The 15,626-nt window shown below is 56.1% G+C and overlaps 9 protein-coding genes across 9 annotated transcripts; 5 read left to right on the top strand and 4 right to left on the bottom strand.

Annotated features, from left to right (window-relative positions):
• Positions 1-70: 70 nt before the first annotated feature.
• On the top strand, positions 71-1,449 carry BU26DRAFT_521244 (S-adenosyl-L-methionine-dependent methyltransferase). The gene has a single exon (XM_033829485.1). The coding sequence runs from the start codon at positions 204-206 to the stop codon at positions 1,029-1,031; it is 828 nt and encodes a 275-aa protein (XP_033681843.1). The 5' UTR covers positions 71-203; the 3' UTR covers positions 1,032-1,449.
• Positions 1,285-2,073, bottom strand: BU26DRAFT_431537 (uncharacterized protein; the record flags this gene model as incomplete). Its single annotated transcript, XM_033823931.1, has 2 exons — positions 1,285-1,868; positions 1,938-2,073. 2 exons carry the CDS (start codon positions 2,071-2,073, stop codon positions 1,285-1,287), a joined length of 720 nt encoding a protein of 239 aa, XP_033681842.1.
• Positions 2,074-3,427: 1,354 nt separating this feature from the next.
• Positions 3,428-5,406, top strand: BU26DRAFT_607012 (uncharacterized protein). The gene is made up of 3 exons (XM_033835713.1): positions 3,428-3,776; positions 3,838-3,898; positions 3,956-5,406. Exons 1-3 carry the CDS (start codon positions 3,748-3,750, stop codon positions 5,138-5,140), a joined length of 1,275 nt encoding a protein of 424 aa, XP_033681841.1. The 5' UTR covers positions 3,428-3,747; the 3' UTR covers positions 5,141-5,406.
• Positions 5,407-5,605: 199 nt separating this feature from the next.
• Positions 5,606-6,397, top strand: BU26DRAFT_488188 (uncharacterized protein; the record flags this gene model as incomplete). Its single annotated transcript, XM_033825972.1, has 1 exon — positions 5,606-6,397. One exon carries the CDS (start codon positions 5,606-5,608, stop codon positions 6,395-6,397), a length of 792 nt encoding a protein of 263 aa, XP_033681840.1.
• A 408-nt stretch (positions 6,398-6,805) lies between these two features.
• Positions 6,806-8,788, top strand: BU26DRAFT_576876 (glycoside hydrolase family 18 protein; the record flags this gene model as incomplete). The annotated part of the gene is made up of 1 exon (XM_033834385.1): positions 6,806-8,788. The coding sequence occupies one exon, from the start codon at positions 6,806-6,808 to the stop codon at positions 8,786-8,788; it is 1,983 nt and encodes a 660-aa protein (XP_033681839.1).
• Positions 8,789-9,264: 476 nt separating this feature from the next.
• Positions 9,265-10,210, top strand: BU26DRAFT_607010 (uncharacterized protein; the record flags this gene model as incomplete). Its single annotated transcript, XM_033835712.1, has 4 exons — positions 9,265-9,387; positions 9,446-9,478; positions 9,534-9,578; positions 9,626-10,210. 4 exons carry the CDS (start codon positions 9,265-9,267, stop codon positions 10,208-10,210), a joined length of 786 nt encoding a protein of 261 aa, XP_033681838.1.
• A 913-nt stretch (positions 10,211-11,123) lies between these two features.
• BU26DRAFT_488183 (uncharacterized protein) lies at positions 11,124-12,104 on the bottom strand. The gene is made up of 3 exons (XM_033825971.1): positions 11,948-12,104; positions 11,751-11,885; positions 11,124-11,690 (listed from the first exon to the last, which is right to left on the bottom strand). The coding sequence occupies exons 2-3, from the start codon at positions 11,849-11,851 to the stop codon at positions 11,444-11,446; spliced, it is 348 nt and encodes a 115-aa protein (XP_033681837.1). The 5' UTR covers positions 11,852-11,885; positions 11,948-12,104; the 3' UTR covers positions 11,124-11,443.
• On the bottom strand, positions 11,983-13,123 carry BU26DRAFT_53960 (uncharacterized protein). Its single transcript, XM_033831515.1, has 4 exons — positions 12,968-13,123; positions 12,336-12,918; positions 12,084-12,286; positions 11,983-12,031 (listed from the first exon to the last, which is right to left on the bottom strand). The coding sequence occupies exons 2-3, from the start codon at positions 12,758-12,760 to the stop codon at positions 12,205-12,207; spliced, it is 507 nt and encodes a 168-aa protein (XP_033681836.1). The 5' UTR covers positions 12,761-12,918; positions 12,968-13,123; the 3' UTR covers positions 11,983-12,031; positions 12,084-12,204.
• Positions 13,124-13,523: 400 nt separating this feature from the next.
• BU26DRAFT_521240 (MFS general substrate transporter) lies at positions 13,524-15,324 on the bottom strand. Its single transcript, XM_033829484.1, has 2 exons — positions 14,684-15,324; positions 13,524-14,627 (listed from the first exon to the last, which is right to left on the bottom strand). Exons 1-2 carry the CDS (start codon positions 15,227-15,229, stop codon positions 13,542-13,544), a joined length of 1,632 nt encoding a protein of 543 aa, XP_033681835.1. The 5' UTR covers positions 15,230-15,324; the 3' UTR covers positions 13,524-13,541.
• Between the last annotated feature and the right edge of the window lie 302 nt (positions 15,325-15,626).

Below are 15,626 nucleotides of genomic sequence, written 5' to 3'. Positions count from 1 at the left end.
GGCTAGCCAAAGACGGTTACACAGCTCCCCTGACACCAACGAGCTGTGCCTCGCACGGGCCTTGGCCTACGGCACCCCTTCCAAGGCCAGCACCAGAATATATGCCGCTCCCACCGGCGAGGTACTGCTCTCACCTACCACACTCTCAACGCTCTCTCCTACCCCACTCTCAACTTTCTGCTGCCCTCTCTCTCCAGCACACCATGGCGTTCCAGCCCAAGCAAATCACCCACTACGAGGCCTCGCACTTGGCCGAGCTCCAGGGCGATGTCAGCGAGACGGCGATCAAGTACAGCCTTGGCCTCATCCCGCCCTTCTCTGACGGCGATGCCATTCACGACAACGCCTGCGGCTCAGGCGCCGTCACGACCTGCATCATGGAGTCGCTGGCCCCAGGCACGAACATCCACATCGACGCGACCGACATCAATCCGCAGTTCGTTGAGGGCTGCGCCGCACTCGCGAAGTCCCACAACTGGCCCGTCAGCACGGCCGTCATGTCGGCCCAACAGATTACCTTCCCGGCCGACCACTTCACCCATTCCATCACGAGCTTCGCCTTCCACTGCCTGGGCGATCACGATACCGCTGCCAAGAACATCTATCGCACCCTGAAGCCCGGTGGCATCGCAATCGCCTCCATCTGGGTCTACATGCCGCATGTCGAGGCCCTGCAGCACGCCCACTGGCGCACTCGTGGAAAGGACGGCCCGATGCCGGCTCTCCTGCCGCTGGAAGGCTTCCAAGAAGCAGATCTCAGGAAGTCGCTGGAGACAGGCGGCTTCATCGATATCACTTGCTCGGAGAAGGACTGCTTCCTCAAGATCGGCGACATGAAGCGATGGGCTCAGCTGGCTTGGAGCTACCTTGGCGCCTTGCCGAGCGGATGGAGCCAGAATGACGAGGACAAGTGGGACGAGGCTATTGCGGATATTGTGGAGCAGCTGAAGAGCGGGGATGGAATCTCCAAGAACGACAAGGGCGAGACAGTGCTCAGGATGGTGTGCATCATGGCTGTTGCGAAGAAATGAGTAGAATGGGAGATATAGAGGCGGAGCTGACAAGTACTCTGACATCTGTCCCAGCCATATTATGGACTACCTAGGTATTCGCCCTGAGCACAGAATTGTGGGTGTCATCGGGGTCCCATCATTCGGGTACTCGGCCGCACACGGCCAAGATCTTCATGATAGCACCCCTGTTTTCCAACTCCTTTCTGACCTCTTCTGGGAAGTCTTTCATCTCTTGCGCTGTCATGTTCAATTCTTCCGGACCTGAGAGTTGTCAGCAATCCATCAACTGCTTCGAAACCGATATGCCACATCCCATACCGTTAAGGTAGCCCTGCAAGCCGATGGAAGCCGTAACCAAATGCTCCACACCCTTCTTCGCTACATCTGCATCTAAACACGCTGCTCCGTACGGGACATAGAAAACTTTCTCTTGCATATCTACCAGGCTAGCATCGCTCAAGTAGCCCTTCATTCGTGTGCTGAAGTCAATTCCAACGCCTACCTTGTCCAAAATCTTCTGCATCATGAGGTCCAGCCGACGGATCGCCGGGCCATTTTCCAACTCTTCGGTGAAGTCGTATTCGACGAGCTCAACCCATCCGCCCGGTTTTGCAAGCTTGGCTAGTCTGCCGATGCATTCACTGAGCGGGCTTTGCCCAGCTCCTACCAGGACCAGCCGCTGGTGAACATAGTCGAATGTCGATGCCCAGCTATCCGGCCAATCTTGGGTTATGGATTGCACATGAAAGGAGTGCCTTTGCGGTGGGTGCTTGGGGAAGAATTCCGGAACGATGTCGGTCCCGACGTAGGTATGCGATCCACCGACCGATTCATCGAGCTCACGAAGCCACAAGCCTAACGTTTGCGCCATTAACATCTCTGCTTGGAGCGGTTGCAAGCACTGGAAAAAGGCAAAAAACGTACCGTCGGCAGTTCCTGAGTCGAGGATACGGAGATTGGGACTGGTGAAGTCGACCGGAGCAAGAGCTAGAGTGCCCATGCCGCTCTTGAGCACGACATGTTGGTTTGCAAGCCTTTGTAGCTCGCTGTCGCTGCTCATCACGTACTCTTCCTTGCTCTTGGAGCTTGCCATTTTGTGACTTACGTTCTCAGTTAACGATAACAGGGAAGCTGACCGGACTATGATAGTTTGCACTTTATAGCATGCAGATGCGAGGCTCTTCTAGGCCACTTGGACAGCCAAATGGGTTCCGACATGCTCATTAAGCACCGGAGTCCATTCGCTAGGCACAGATTGTAGCGGCCCACCAGTTCTTGCATACTCAACCATCGGCTGCCGATCAAGAGTAGCGTCCGGATCCCGCTGCGCGAGGAGCGGGCCGTCGGTTTCAAAGGACCGACCACCAACACGGCGGAATATCTGTATACGCCGCGTTGGGAAGGACGAGAATGTAACGATGACTTGTTCAGACTGGACCCCAAAGCCATATAGGATGACACCCTCTCTGTGAGATCAAGACAATTCGATTGCATAAGTTGCACAAAGATCTCCGACCTTACCATCGCCTCCCGGCCTGCTGAGAGGTGGAAGCTATAGGCATTCACGATCGCCGACATGGACGCAGACAAGCCACCGTTCGACGCCGTCTATTGATTGATTTTTCTCGTTTCAAGCTACCAATAGAGGTTATACTGACTAACAGCAAAATGAAGCTTCTGCCTACGCACAAGAGGACTCGAAAGACGGCAAACTTAAGACGAGATAACAGGGTATTACAGGACGACGGGGGGTGGCGAGGTCTCGTTAGCGAACTTTGTCGCGGGATCACGCCTAATTTGGGCCTCCCCGCCATATACCTTGGAAGTACAGCTTGCAACCTGCACTGTTGCCAGGGTACTGTACATATCATTTTCCACGAAGACCGCCACGCGTCGAGGTCAAGTGGGGCCATCCGGGGCTCCCGGTCGCAGGATTATTCCCGTCTAGCGGCTAAGCAGCCTGAGTGGGGAATCAAAGCTGCCGGCCAACATGCTCGCTGCACGCAAGTAGCACAAAGATATTTAAACGATAAAGCGTGCATTGGCTCGTTCAGGCGCCATTTGCCGCAGCTGCTACGCCTGAGTTGCGAATGCTGTAATTAATTGGGCCAACACCACACAGCCGTCAAAACGGCGAGATGAAATGCCGATCTGGATCATCTTTTCCCATCTGTCTCCGGCCTTGATACTTTCTTCCCACGGTTCTGGTTCTGCTCGTTTATTGTCGGACTCCGGTCTACCAAAGTGGCCACACCCCCAAAAAGCAGGCTAGCACCACCCTTGTCAACACAAGGAGCTCTCACAGTTGACGGGAGGAGCCGCAGCCAGGCGATCATGGCGGGCCGTACCTAGGCTGAGAAGCAACGGCAATGAGTCAGCCAGCCATCGTTCAACATTTGGCCACAACGCCCAAACACCACTCACTGCGGGCAGATCCAGCCTCTCCCTCTCGGACATCGTGAAGATGCACCGCACTCTCTCTCCCTGCAGCTGCACATATCCTCATTTGAGACGATCCCTGCCCCTGACACTTCACTCCTCACCCCGATGCACGATTGCGGCGCGGTTTCGTATGGGGTGTTCGTCTACCCTTTTTAGCTGCTATACTCCGCTCGTGTTCTAGTAACGCTTCTTTCTTACCATTTCTAGCTTGAAGTTCTTATGGAACTGCTGAGTACTACCGTAGTATCCACCACGCCTGTAATCCTCGGCGGCCTATCACTATTTCGCTACCATGCCTGCATCAGAGCAGGTCTCGAGAAGGTTAGTCGCCTCTTCACGCCCACGCCAATAAACGGCTCGCCTAGATTAATAACCCCCACAGCAGCTACCAACCAAAGCCACCTAGGCTTCGAGCAGCATGCAACCAATGCAACACCGCAAAGGTTCGATAAAACTTCTTACCAAGTAGCGCAATGGCTGACATCAGACCTTCTGTTTAGGTTAAATGCAGCGGCGAGAGAAGCGGATGTGGTCGCTGCACAAGCATCCACGTCGAATGCGTCTACGCTGAATCTAGAGTCGGCAAGGTCCAAGGAGTACGAACGAAACGGAAGAAGACTCAAGAAGACCCGCCCGGCCCTGACGACACTACTCGCTCGCGTTCCAATTCCGTTCAAGTCCAGGACGAGGATGCAGCTGAGGCGCATGAAACGATCACAGTCTCGGCATCAGATCTACCGTCCCCACAGCCGCACGTGCCCGGCCCCCGCGATCAGACGCTCCCGGGCTGGACGCCCGACGGGTGGAACTGGAACGAAGCCTTGCTTTCGCTGGAGACGCCCGTGGGGATGTTCGCCGATGTAAGCGACACCCTGCAGAGCATCTCGCGTGTCACTTCTGGCATAGGAGACACCGAGCCTTCCTCTACGACTTCTATATCCGCTGGCGAGAGTAATCTCCCCCCTCTCGATCTTGACCGGATTGGCAACGTAGCCACCGCAGCCTCTCCAAACACTACCCTACCAACCCCTCTATCTCAGATATCCGCGCCGCTACTTCCAACTTCTTTGCTCTCTGCTCCAGCCGGAACGGCGCCCCTCCCATCCGTAGAGCCCAGCCTCACCGAACTGCCACGGCTCAAGACCAACCTAGATGGCAAATGTGTAATGGCCCTCACCAACATCATTATCACCATGGAACAATACCTACTCTCGGAGCTGAAAGTGCTCGATCTCGTCATCAACACAGTCCGCTCCGTCACCAATGAGATGCGCAAGGTCTTGCAGTGCCAGCAAGAATCACGATGCGACCGCTGCATCTTGCTCTTTCTCACCATCATGTACCAGGTCATCACGCTGCTTGAGGCCGGCGCGAACTCCATCTTCGAGGCAGAAGCCTCGGACCATGAAGGCAGCGGCGGCATGTCGGTCGACTTTACGCCCAAATTCGGCTTCGGCGCCTTCTCCATCAACGCCGAAGAGCAGCGCTCGTTGAAGCTCCACGTCATACGCAAAGAATGCCAGAATGCGGGGGAGATGCTGGCACAGATCGTTGCACTGGCGAAGCTGGGGCCGATGGGCTCGCCGCCCGCCACGCCGGAGCAGGTTGAGGAAAGGGCTAAGTGCTTCAACGTGGTGCAGCGCAGGCTGAAAGATTTGAGCGACAAAGCATGCTCAATTAACTGAAGTCCTTTTCATTTACGTCTGATACCCATCCCGCGACCGAGCAGTTTTCCTCATGTTCTGAAGGTTAATCCACTTGTTCCTTCCCGACGTGGTTTGCAATGACCGATTTTTTATCCTGTCCGCTGTATTGAAGAGGTGAGTCTCACGTGGCGCGTACAGCTCTAGTGCTGATGGGGCACATAAAACTTTCACGGGTTTTTCGTTACTATCGTAAGTGGGGTGAAACAACATTATTTGGAACATGAATAGATATAGGTCTCTCAAAGGTAGTTCTAATATTATGTGAGCAGTATTCCGTGCTACGGCTGACGGCTACGCAGCAATGATGCATAAGGCGACCTCTTCCCCCACGCAACACTTGTACCTCACCCTTAGCAGCGGCCCTGCACCATCCACGCCATGATGTCTTTCACACCCAAGTAGGCGATGCCACACGATGAGCGACTTTTGCCATCATTAGCGCTGATGAAACGCTCAGCATCGCGGAATCCATTCTTGCAGACATCGCTGCCAAAGACGATCGCCATCCATACCACCGATCTTGCGCCGCCTATGGTGGCCATCTACAATATGCTCGCAGGACAGAAGGCCTGGCCATCCCAAGCAAAAGTGATGAATTGCCGAAAGCTCGACTTTGCTCACTCGACGTTTACACACTCTTTCTTTTCGTTTGGACTGCCGATCATGGCGGACCCCGTCGCTGCTGCAAAGGAAATGTATCGCACGCTGAAGCCTGGAGGGACTGCTATCACTGCGTTCTGGTTGAGAATACCGCAGGGCGAGTCTGCCGGAGAGACGCGTCGTCGGATCTGGGGACCGGATGCCCCGCCTGCTATTGAGCCGCATCCGAGGCACAAAGATGCAGCTTTTAATCATGAGCTTTTAGTGCAAGGCGGCTTCAAGTCTGCGGACGCGCAGCTGTATGAGAAATCGGCTGTTCTTCCGGTGGACGACCTGGACGAGTTTGCGTGTGCCATCTGGTCTGCTATTGGAGAGCTTGCTGGAGGCTGGACACAGGATGATGAAGTCCGCTGGGAAGAGGCTATCGCTATATATAAGGAGGTTCTGAGTCAAAAGAAAGGATTTCACGTTGACAGGGATGGAAATGTTTCCTTTGAGGCTGTTGCCCAGATTGCGATTGTGAAGAAGGAAGCCTTCTGGATGCGATCTTCACGTGAGCTAGAATGGCTGTCACGAAGTCGAAAGTACACCTCCACCCACACAGCTTATCGGGTTCTTACTCCTCTTCCTCTCTAGCCCCTCCAATCCATTACTCCATCCCATCCAACTAATCTAATCTAGACTGCGGCAATCCACAAATCCCAAAACATTCCACACTTCCCGTCCCACCTCAAAACCGCAAAGAATGCGCACCCTCACATCACCACACCCCCACCATCCAACAAATAATGAGCCCTCAACCCACCTAAGGCGCACCCATCCCAGTGCAGCGGTTCGCACCCTCAAGACACGCGCACTGATGTGTTATGGACGCACATTCCACGCCCTTGCCGGCCACCCTCTCCCCTTGCTTGGCACACGACGCGTATATACGCCCTCCCACAACGCCGCAGAACGCCTCTCCCACTCCATCGCTCAATCTAGTCACTCGTTTCTTTTGCGTCTCCATTTTATTCGCTCGTTAGTTAATATAGCGCGCCCTCCATGGCGCCATCATGTCCCAACTCCACCCTCCGCGTTCTAATATCTATTCTCCTCCTCCTCCTGACCAGCACTACTACGCTCGCCTTCGCCCTTCCCAACCCTAACCCCAATCCTAATGCACGCCATCCATACACCCACGAGCTCCTGGACCCCCGCAATGCCCTCCCGCAGCCGGAAAACGCGCTGAACAGCAAAAAGGAGCCGCAAACCTTCTTTAAGGATCTGGGCAATTTTCTAGGCCAGTACGATGGGTTTGAGATCCTGCGGTACCTTTTCGACGGCATTATGGGCAAGGAGGAGGAGGAGGGGAGTGCTAGTGCGAGTTCGAGCACCGCTAGTGTGACGACGACGGTGTATGTAACACCAACACCGGTAGAAGCAAGTAGTTTGAGTATTTCAACGCCGACGTCTGGGGGATGGAATGGTACGGCGACTGGAACTGGGACTGGGACTGGGACTGGAACGACAAAGAAGCCTAAGATGTCCATCCTACCCATCTACACATGGACATCTCGCGCCCCCTCTACCTCCAGGCCCCCCATTCCAACAAACGCAACGACAACAGCACGGAGGAAGCCCGATCTATCAATCTACCGAATCTACACCTGGAGTCCCGACTTCTCCTACAGCTTCCCCCCTGCCACGCGCGCAAACGGCACAATGACAACAGCAGCTGCGACCCCGACTTCCGAGCAGATGTTCTCCATCCTGCCCGTGTATCCGACCTCCTCGTCCTCTGCGAGGAATATCACTCTTCATTTACCTACCGATCTCTACGTCACGGAATCTTTCAGTCCCCCGACGGGTACCAGGACAGGGTTCCACTCCTACTCCGGGAACGGAAGTGTGTATCCGAATCCGACGGCCTCGAAGCCGTTGACCCTGACGAACCCCTTGCGTCCGAGCATCAAGCCGAACACCACAGCAGCAGCGGGGAACTCAACAACAACGACACGGCTAACGACGCGGCAAAGCACTCGATACATCACCGTGACCGTGACGCCCTCGCCCGTCGTCCGGCCCACCGGCGCCGTCACTGGAACAAGCCCCGCATCCTCGTCCCACAGACTGCCCTTGGGTACATCAACACCGCGCTACCCCAACACCACATTCACCTCCTTCTCATCCACCCGCACTTCATCCTCTTCCCTCCCCACGCTCCCCAGCACGCCCACTCTCCTCCCCTTCTCCAGCCCACCCTCCCAAAACACCTCCTACCCAGCCAACGCACTCACCACCCTCCGCCGCATCTGCGCCAACCCAAACATCCGCACCATAACCCTCCCCCTCCTCTCTCGCTTCTACGGCCCGAGCGCCTACCCCTCGCTGCACTCCTACCCCGGCTGCTCCGCGCCTAACCCTCGGCAAGCGCTCCAAGCCCCCGGCCTGCTGAACTGCAGCGCGCTGGGCGCCGTGGTGCAAGAATGCCAGCGGCGCGGCCGGCGCGTGCTGCTCGGCGTAACGGGCGACGCTGCCTCCTCCGTAGGCGGCGATCTTAGCTACGGCGCCCCGGCGCAGCCCAGCGGTGGATTCCCAGTGCATCCGCCGGGGCCGTACTTCGGACGTCCTCGGAGACCGCAGCAGCAGCATAACGGGACTCTGAACGCAACGCAGCAGCCGAACCTCTTCGACGCGCGGCACCCGCCGACGTCGTTCGCGCTGACGCTGTTCAGTCTATTTGGCGAGGGGCACACGGAGCGCGCGGATTTGCGGCCGCTGGGGCCGGAGACGCCATCTACAGCTTCGCCGGACGGGATACGGTGGGTCGCGCGGCCGCTGGGCGAGGAGGTCGTTGTGGATGGGTTTGACATAAGGCTGCCGCGGGAGTGGAAGGGCACGTATCAGGCGGGGCAGTTCCAGAAGTTTGCGCGGAGGCTGCGGGAGCTAATTGATGAGGCGTGGAGAGAAGGCGGGGGAATGAAGGGGGGTGTTGGGGATCTGGGAGCTGATGGGAAGGGCGTCGTGTTGATGGGGTGGGCGTAGAGATGGGTGGGTTGGGGGGAGGGGCTTGGTCTTGTCGTGTTAGGGGAGAGTGGTGTAATGGGTTTAATACGAGTTTATGGTCATTGTGATTGATTGATTGATTGATTTTTCTCGTTTTAAGTCTCCAACCTGTAGAGGTTATGCTGACTACGCCTATTCTGATTCAGTGTTACTTTTCGGCGTCTAAGAGGAAGGGAATCACTGGACTGCACCTAACCGCTGCGCCGTCCGGAGCACTGAACATTTGTTGGCAGTTCTGTATTGTGTCCGCTATACATACCTTGACCGCATTTATTTCAAGAGAAGTGAAAGCCGTGCCGCAAACCGTGCCGCAAACCGTGACAACCCGTGCCAAGCCCCGCCAAGGCCGCCAGCAATGGGACCCCGTGCCCAAGTGATGTGCAATATTACTTAAAGCCCGGCCCTCCCCTCTTTCTCTCCTCATTCTCCAACCTCTCAAACTCCCGACCCTCACCATGGCCTCAGAACAGCAACCTGCAAAAAAGATGGACGATGTCTCAGCGCCACAACCCTCACAGGCAGCCGCCAAAGGACCGAAGCCCTCAGAGTCGAAGCGCATGCGGATGCAGCACGACGTGGTGAAGGACGCCATGGGCGGGAAACTGGTCCTGGCGCCCATCGACCTCACCCGACCAGGCGGGCGCATTCTCGACTCCGCGACCGGCAATGGTAAGTCATCCGAGTCGCGTTCCCATAGAGCGTGCGCAAGTTGACCTTTGAGTAGGCTATTGGCTCGAGGATCTATGCCGCGACTATGACCTCGGCAGCGGTTGAACGCTCGTGGGAACCGACCTTGTGCCCACTCACTTCCCCGAGGCCGAGAAGCTTCCGGATTCGCTGAGTCTGCGCATCCAATCCATCACCGAGGCCTGGCCCGAAGCCGACAAGAACAGCTTCGACCTGGTCCACCAGCGCACGGGCCTGTATACCATCGGCGCCGGGCTTCGAGCCGCAGTCACTGGCCTGGCTGGCCTAGTGAAGCCGGGAGGCTGGATCCAGATCGTAGACGCGGACTTGACGGGGCCGGAGGCGGACGCCGACAGCCCGCTGGGCCCCGCTGTGCATCTGATCAAGTCGCTGCTCGGCAAGCGCCTAGACAACTCGGACGCATATGGTGCCACTCTGAAGCACATCCTCGAGGAGAACGGGTTTGTCGGGGTGCAGGAGCAGATCTTCGACGCGCGTATTGGAGCCATGAATCCGAACGCTGAACTTGCCGAGAAAGGCACGATGAGCTATGTCCTTGCGACCGAGGGCATGGCTGCGGCTGTCAAGAGCAAGGGGGGCGAGAAGTGGTCAAGCTTCGACCCAGTCGCGATGGTCTCGGCGTTGAAGCAAGGCCTCGAAGAGAAGGGCGCTTTGTGCCGCTACTGGGTGGTCTGGGGCCAGAAACCCTTGTAGCGCGCATGTGGAGTACCTTATATTCTCAAGTGCGTCATGGATGCCATGGGTCTCCATTATGGGTTTTCATTTCCTGGAAGCTTCCCGCCGATGCTTATTGCGTGGCGGAAGTGATCCACATTCATCATGGGAATTTTTCATTACGGGTTTTCATTTCCTGGAAGCTTCCCGCCGATGCTTATTGCGCGGAAGTGATCCATATTCATCATGGGATTTTTTCATTACGGGTTTTCCTTTCCTGAAAGCTTCCGGGCGGAAGTGATTCATCATGGGATTTCTTCATCACGGGCTTCATTTCTTGGGCTTCCCGCCTGCATGGGGGAAGCGAGGCTTACAGGCTTCTCTTTCTCCGATCCATTCCCTTCTTTGAGCAGGGCTGACGGCGGGTCCTTCTCTTTGTATCTAGTCATGGATAGTAGCTCTCCACCCCCGTCAGAGGGGCCGGTGGAGGTGTTACGAATCCTGGCTTCCGTCGAGGCTGGGCGCCTTGGGGGAGCGGTACTTAGGCGGCCCGTCGGGCATCATGGCTTGATAGAAAATAGCGGTACTATACAGTACATCAACGTGCGTGTTCCTCGTCAATTGGTAGCCCGTTTCCGCAATGCCCGAGGTGTTGCTAGACTTACGAATGCACATCTCATGGCTTCAAGCCTTGTTCATTGCTCCCTTCACATTACGAGACCATTTGCGGCACCCTTCTTGCAGAACTTCAACGACACCGAGCCGAGGCGGCCGGTCCATACCTCACCTTGTGAGCAGAAGCAAGCCGACCATATGTACGATGCGGTCCTCTCACCATCGGTGCCAGGTCGCGCACCCATTCATTGTATTACGCTGGGCCGAGATCCCAGCACCGAAGACAGAAACATGCGGCTGACGTGCGAGGGCCGATACATTCGTAATAGCCTAAAATCTCGAGAGCTGTTTAGTCGATTGACTCTTCGTCACGGAAGAAAGAGCAGGGAAGTTGCAGTCAACACTGTAGTCGTTGCGGAACTAACTGACTGAGCATGTATGATCCTCGCCGCGAACAGCTTCGTCTCAAATACCGCAGTATTCTCCCGACATTGAAAGTTTCCCGAACCCATCACACAACCTCTTAGCGAAGCTTATGCGTGACCAAAACGCCGTGACCCTTCAAAAGGCACTTTGTGTGTACCTGGAGCCGACCAGCCTGAAGTCCGACAAAGGACGACGAGCCAGCAATCCACGATGGGATATTCGTGTGGCAGTCTACCAGGCAGGGACGGCACCGCCCCACTGGTTGTCACCCCCGGCACCGGAAGCGTCGCCGTTGGCCCAGTCGCCTGAAGCTGCCGCTCCGCCCATGTCGTTGCCCCAGCCTCCGGTAGCAGCTCCGGAATCGCCAGCAGTGTCCCAGCCACCAGCCGCTGTGTCTCCGCCGGTATCGTTGCCCCAGCTACCACCTCCTCCTCCGGTGTTCTCGGCAGCCTCGTTCTGGCAGCGGACGCGGGTGTGACTATACCGGCGTTAGTATGCATGAGATTGGAGAGCTTCAAGGGAAAAGATTCATACTCACCCGTACTGGAGACAATTGTTGCATTGGACTCGGCTATAGTCGCGCGGCTTGGGGCACTCCTTGGACAAGTGGCCGATTTCGTCACAGTTGCGGCACTTCATGACGCGCTCGTTGGGACACTCCGACTTGCGATGACTGAACGCTGTTAGCACAAGACTAGGGACGCTAAGGGGGTAAATAACGGTGGTAATACTCACCCGAACTCATAGCAGTTGAAGCACTGGCCGCCGCCACCACCCTCACGCGGCTTAGAGGGCTGAGGACAGTCGGACTTGTTGTGGCTACGAGATCGTTAGCGGGGACATGAAAACCTTCAACGGCAGAGCGACTAACCCTTCCTCGCCGCAGTTGAAGCACGCACGGCCTCCGCCTCGGGGCTTAGCTGGCTCAGGGCAATCGACCTTGTTGTGACTGCGAAGGTGTTAGTTGGGTCCTAGAGACTGTAAAGATATACTTACCCTTCCTGGCCGCAATTGAAGCACGCACGACCACCACCACGGGGTTTCATCGGCTCGGGGCAGTCGACCTTGTTGTGGCTGAGAACTTGTTAGCGGGAGCCCGATAGCCTTTACTATGGTTACTGACCCTTCTTGACCGCAGTTGAAGCAGGCGCGTCCGCCAGAAGGCTTGCTGTTGCTAGCACCGAAACCTCCGGAGTCGAAACCTCCGTCATTGCCGAAGTCTCCTCCATTGCCGAAGCCTGCATCGTCGCCCCAGCTGGAAGTGGTAGCCTCTCCAGAGCCGGCCCAGCTATCGCCAGTGCCGGATCCAGCGTCACCGCCGAAGCCGAAAGCATCAGTAGTACCGCCTGGCGGGTTGTCCTTGGCCTTCGCCGCCTCTTCCTTGGTCCTATGGCCCTTCGAGTTCTTGTGCGAGCCCCAATCCTTGGTCTTGAGGGTACGGTCGCAGATCTCGCAGATAGTGAACGTCGGCTGAATGTCCCTAGCGCGGCCACTGTAGGGATTGGCGACCATAGCAGAAGCTAGGACGGGGCCGTGACCGCGAGCCATTGTGGATGGCGAGGCTTGTGCAGCCTCAATACGTCAGTCAGCTGGCCGGCAATTGCGCAAACGCGTCTGGAGTGCTTCGGGCTACTGGGAGGCTACGTCGGCTGGGGTGTTGCCGCCAGGCCAGCACCCGTGATGCCCCAAGGGCGGCGCGCGAAAGGCTGAGCAAACAAACAGACAGAAGGCAAACAAAATGAAAGCTGCACTCACTTTTGTCAAGTTCTCTCGCAGCGTCCGCGACTTTGCTGCTCTCTCCTCGAGCGAGCGACCTCGAAATTGGCGATACAGGTGAAGTGAGGTGAGGTGGAGGAGAAGTCGAGGCGGAAGGCGAAAGGCGTTAAGTAGGGAAGGTGCGATCGCCGGTCACGTGCTCCGTTGGCCCACCAATAAGCGACGAGCAAACGGCGAGTTATGCCAGGATACAGCTCTAGAGTATGATGGTGAGTGAGGAAGACGTGTTGGAAGCGGCGGGGAGGCGGTGCGGAAGCGGACAGGAAGGGCTGCGGGTAGTCGGGAGCCTGCAGATGCAATCACCATTACTGTCTGATGGTGAGACCTTACTGCTAGAAACAGTAGAGGGGCGGGAGCGCGCATTGACGGCGCATTGGACGCCGGCGAGACATTGTGTCTGGGCTCGGTGACGCGTAGTTTCCAGCTCAACGGCAGTATCACTTCGCAGTTGACAAGATACACTACTGCCATGCACTGTCCATCGCGTCGCAGTCTATTCGGATCAGTTTGAGTCTACGAAACATCTATTACATACCGCTGCTCCGCTTCCAGGCTAAGATCCAGCGACCAAAGCCTGTTCGCCCTCCACGTCTTCCTCCACATCTATCTGCTCCTCCTTCGTCGGCCCTTTCCACCCAGTGCTCGCCTGAGCAAGAGTAACGATAATAGCAAGCCCCACTCCGCCCAGGAACAGCGCCTTCAAGCCATCCTCATACGCGCGGACCGCAACCTCCTTCTCCGTCCCTTTCAGAGTGCCAACGAGCGCTGGGCTGCCCAATAGCTTCCGAATCAGGTCCCCGCGGTCCTCCAAGCCGGCCTTGGCATATCCATCAACGAGCGACTTGTGGAGTACTCTTCCAAAGAACCCGCCGCCAATCGCAGACCCGAAGCTGCCGGCGAATCCGCGGAACGTCGCGAGAAGAGACAATACGATTGGGTGCACGTCTGGGCGCGTCAGATGAAGGAGGTGAACAAGCGCGTAGTTCAGCGATGCGCCGGCGAGTGCACCGTTGCAGAAGACCATGAGGACGTACATACCCCAGGCGCTGTGGGCGGTGGATATGAATGCCAAGATGAGAAGCGTGACTGGGAATAAGGCCATTGAGATGAGTGTGTGCATGTAGAAGCTGCCGTCTCGACGAATGTGGAAAATCCCTGCTAGGAGGCCACCGCTAGCGAATCCGGCATTGGTGGGGATGAGGATAGAGCCGGCGACAGCAGGCTTCCAGTCGCGCACGGCGAGCGCATATACGGGCGTGTAGAACAGGACGCACCATCTCGCCATCATGAAGCCTACGGTGGCAAGGCAGGTGAGGAGGGTACCGCGAGATCTGAGGACTGAAATGGGGATGACCGGCTCCTTGGCGATGTAAATCTCGTTCAGGATGAACAGGGGAAGAGCGAGAGCAGATAGTATAAGAGGTATAGCCAGAATACGTGGACCTGAGAGACCAAGGAGGAAGAGTACGATGGTGACAATCAGCAAGACGGCGCCGGAATAGTCAACTCGCGCCAGCTTGTTGCGGGTGGTGAGGTGCTTGTAGCGGTTGTTTTTCTCGTTGAAGTTTGCCGGAATACTGAACAGGAGGCCGAAGCCTGCTAGGATGCTGAGAGGGGCTTGGATGCCGAAGAGAGGTTTCTGGTCTTCTGTCAGTCTACTGCTCATGTTCGAATATGAGGGCGAAGGATACTGACCCATCCAATCTTAGGCTCTAGGGCACCCGCGATGACAGCCCCGAGCGAGACTCCAACGGTCATACCGGAATTCGCGAGGCCAATGTACAGTCCTCGCCGCTTCGCGCTGGTCATCTGTATGACGAGGATGATGGCAACAATGAGTATGCCCGCGCCACCCGCGCCAGTCAAAACGCGCCCGACAATGAACATATTGAAAGAAGCCGAAGTGGAAGTAACAATTGATCCTGCGCACATGAGGATGGTAGACGAGAACATGCAAAGTCGCGCGCTCAAGACCTGAGATAAACGGCCCATCAAGGGAGCAAGAGAAGACATGGCAATTAAGTAAGAGGAAGTAAACCAGATGGCCTTCTCGAATGCATCTAGATCGGCAGCGATTGAAGATTGTGTTGTGGTGAGGATGGAGATATTGGTTGCTGAGCGTGGTAAGCCGGTGTATCTGCAGCAGAACTTCGAATAAGGGCAACGATAGAATGAAAGGGAAACTATAATCGCAATATGCACTGTATGCAACGCATTGTTTCTTTGGAACGACGAACTCATTTTCAATTCAGAGACGGATGATTTAGGAAAAGAAGTGTTACCTTGAAGGAAGATCAATAGCCCAACCGAACCAATGATCAGCGCACCTCTAGCTGTCGACATGGGCGGAGGCTCTTCGTCTTTTCCATTTCGCTCGGCGTCTGACACGCTTTGTATAGACTTCGACGCAGATGACAGGCTGGCGGATGAACCCGAGCGGCGAAGTAGCGGCTCTTGCTCGCCGGAATCCCTTGAGTCGGACATGCTGAGAAGCAAAGAAAGTAACGACCGATTAAGAATTTCAATTCAACAATAAAATCGCTTGACACTCCAGGTGGATGAAATTGTGATGGAAAAGGAAAGTCATGGTGTTGGTGGGAACGATAGTACCTAGGTAAGCGTTGGTGATGACAAATGC

Source organism: Trematosphaeria pertusa (assembly GCF_010094035.1).
Source record: "Trematosphaeria pertusa strain CBS 122368 unplaced genomic scaffold BU26scaffold_10, whole genome shotgun sequence".
Lineage (NCBI taxonomy): Eukaryota > Fungi > Ascomycota > Dothideomycetes > Pleosporales > Trematosphaeriaceae > Trematosphaeria > Trematosphaeria pertusa.
The sequence above is the reverse complement of the archived record's forward strand: the minus strand, read 5'-3'. Positions and strand labels throughout refer to the sequence as shown.

Coding starts and splice junctions, on each gene's coding strand:
- BU26DRAFT_53960 (XM_033831515.1), bottom strand. CDS start 12,760: ATGGCTCGCGGTCACGGCCCCGTCCTAGCTTCTGCTATGGTCGCCAAT. Junction 12,287..12,335: donor TTCAACTGCGGTCAAGAAGG/GTCAGTAACCAT, acceptor ACAAGTTCTCAG/CCACAACAAGGTCGACTGCC.
- BU26DRAFT_521244 (XM_033829485.1), top strand. CDS start 204: ATGGCGTTCCAGCCCAAGCAAATCACCCACTACGAGGCCTCGCACTTG.
- BU26DRAFT_607012 (XM_033835713.1), top strand. CDS start 3,748: ATGCCTGCATCAGAGCAGGTCTCGAGAAG. Junction 3,777..3,837: donor TCAGAGCAGGTCTCGAGAAG/GTTAGTCGCCTC, acceptor TAACCCCCACAG/CAGCTACCAACCAAAGCCAC. Junction 3,899..3,955: donor ACCAATGCAACACCGCAAAG/GTTCGATAAAAC, acceptor CCTTCTGTTTAG/GTTAAATGCAGCGGCGAGAG.
- BU26DRAFT_521240 (XM_033829484.1), bottom strand. CDS start 15,229: ATGAGTTCGTCGTTCCAAAGAAACAATGCGTTGCATACAGTGCATATT. Junction 14,628..14,683: donor TAGAGCCTAAGATTGGATGG/GTCAGTATCCTT, acceptor ACAGAAGACCAG/AAACCTCTCTTCGGCATCCA.
- BU26DRAFT_488183 (XM_033825971.1), bottom strand. CDS start 11,851: ATGAAGTGCCGCAACTGTGACGAAATCGGCCACTTGTCCAAGGAGTGC. Junction 11,691..11,750: donor AACAATTGTCTCCAGTACGG/GTGAGTATGAAT, acceptor ACGCCGGTATAG/TCACACCCGCGTCCGCTGCC.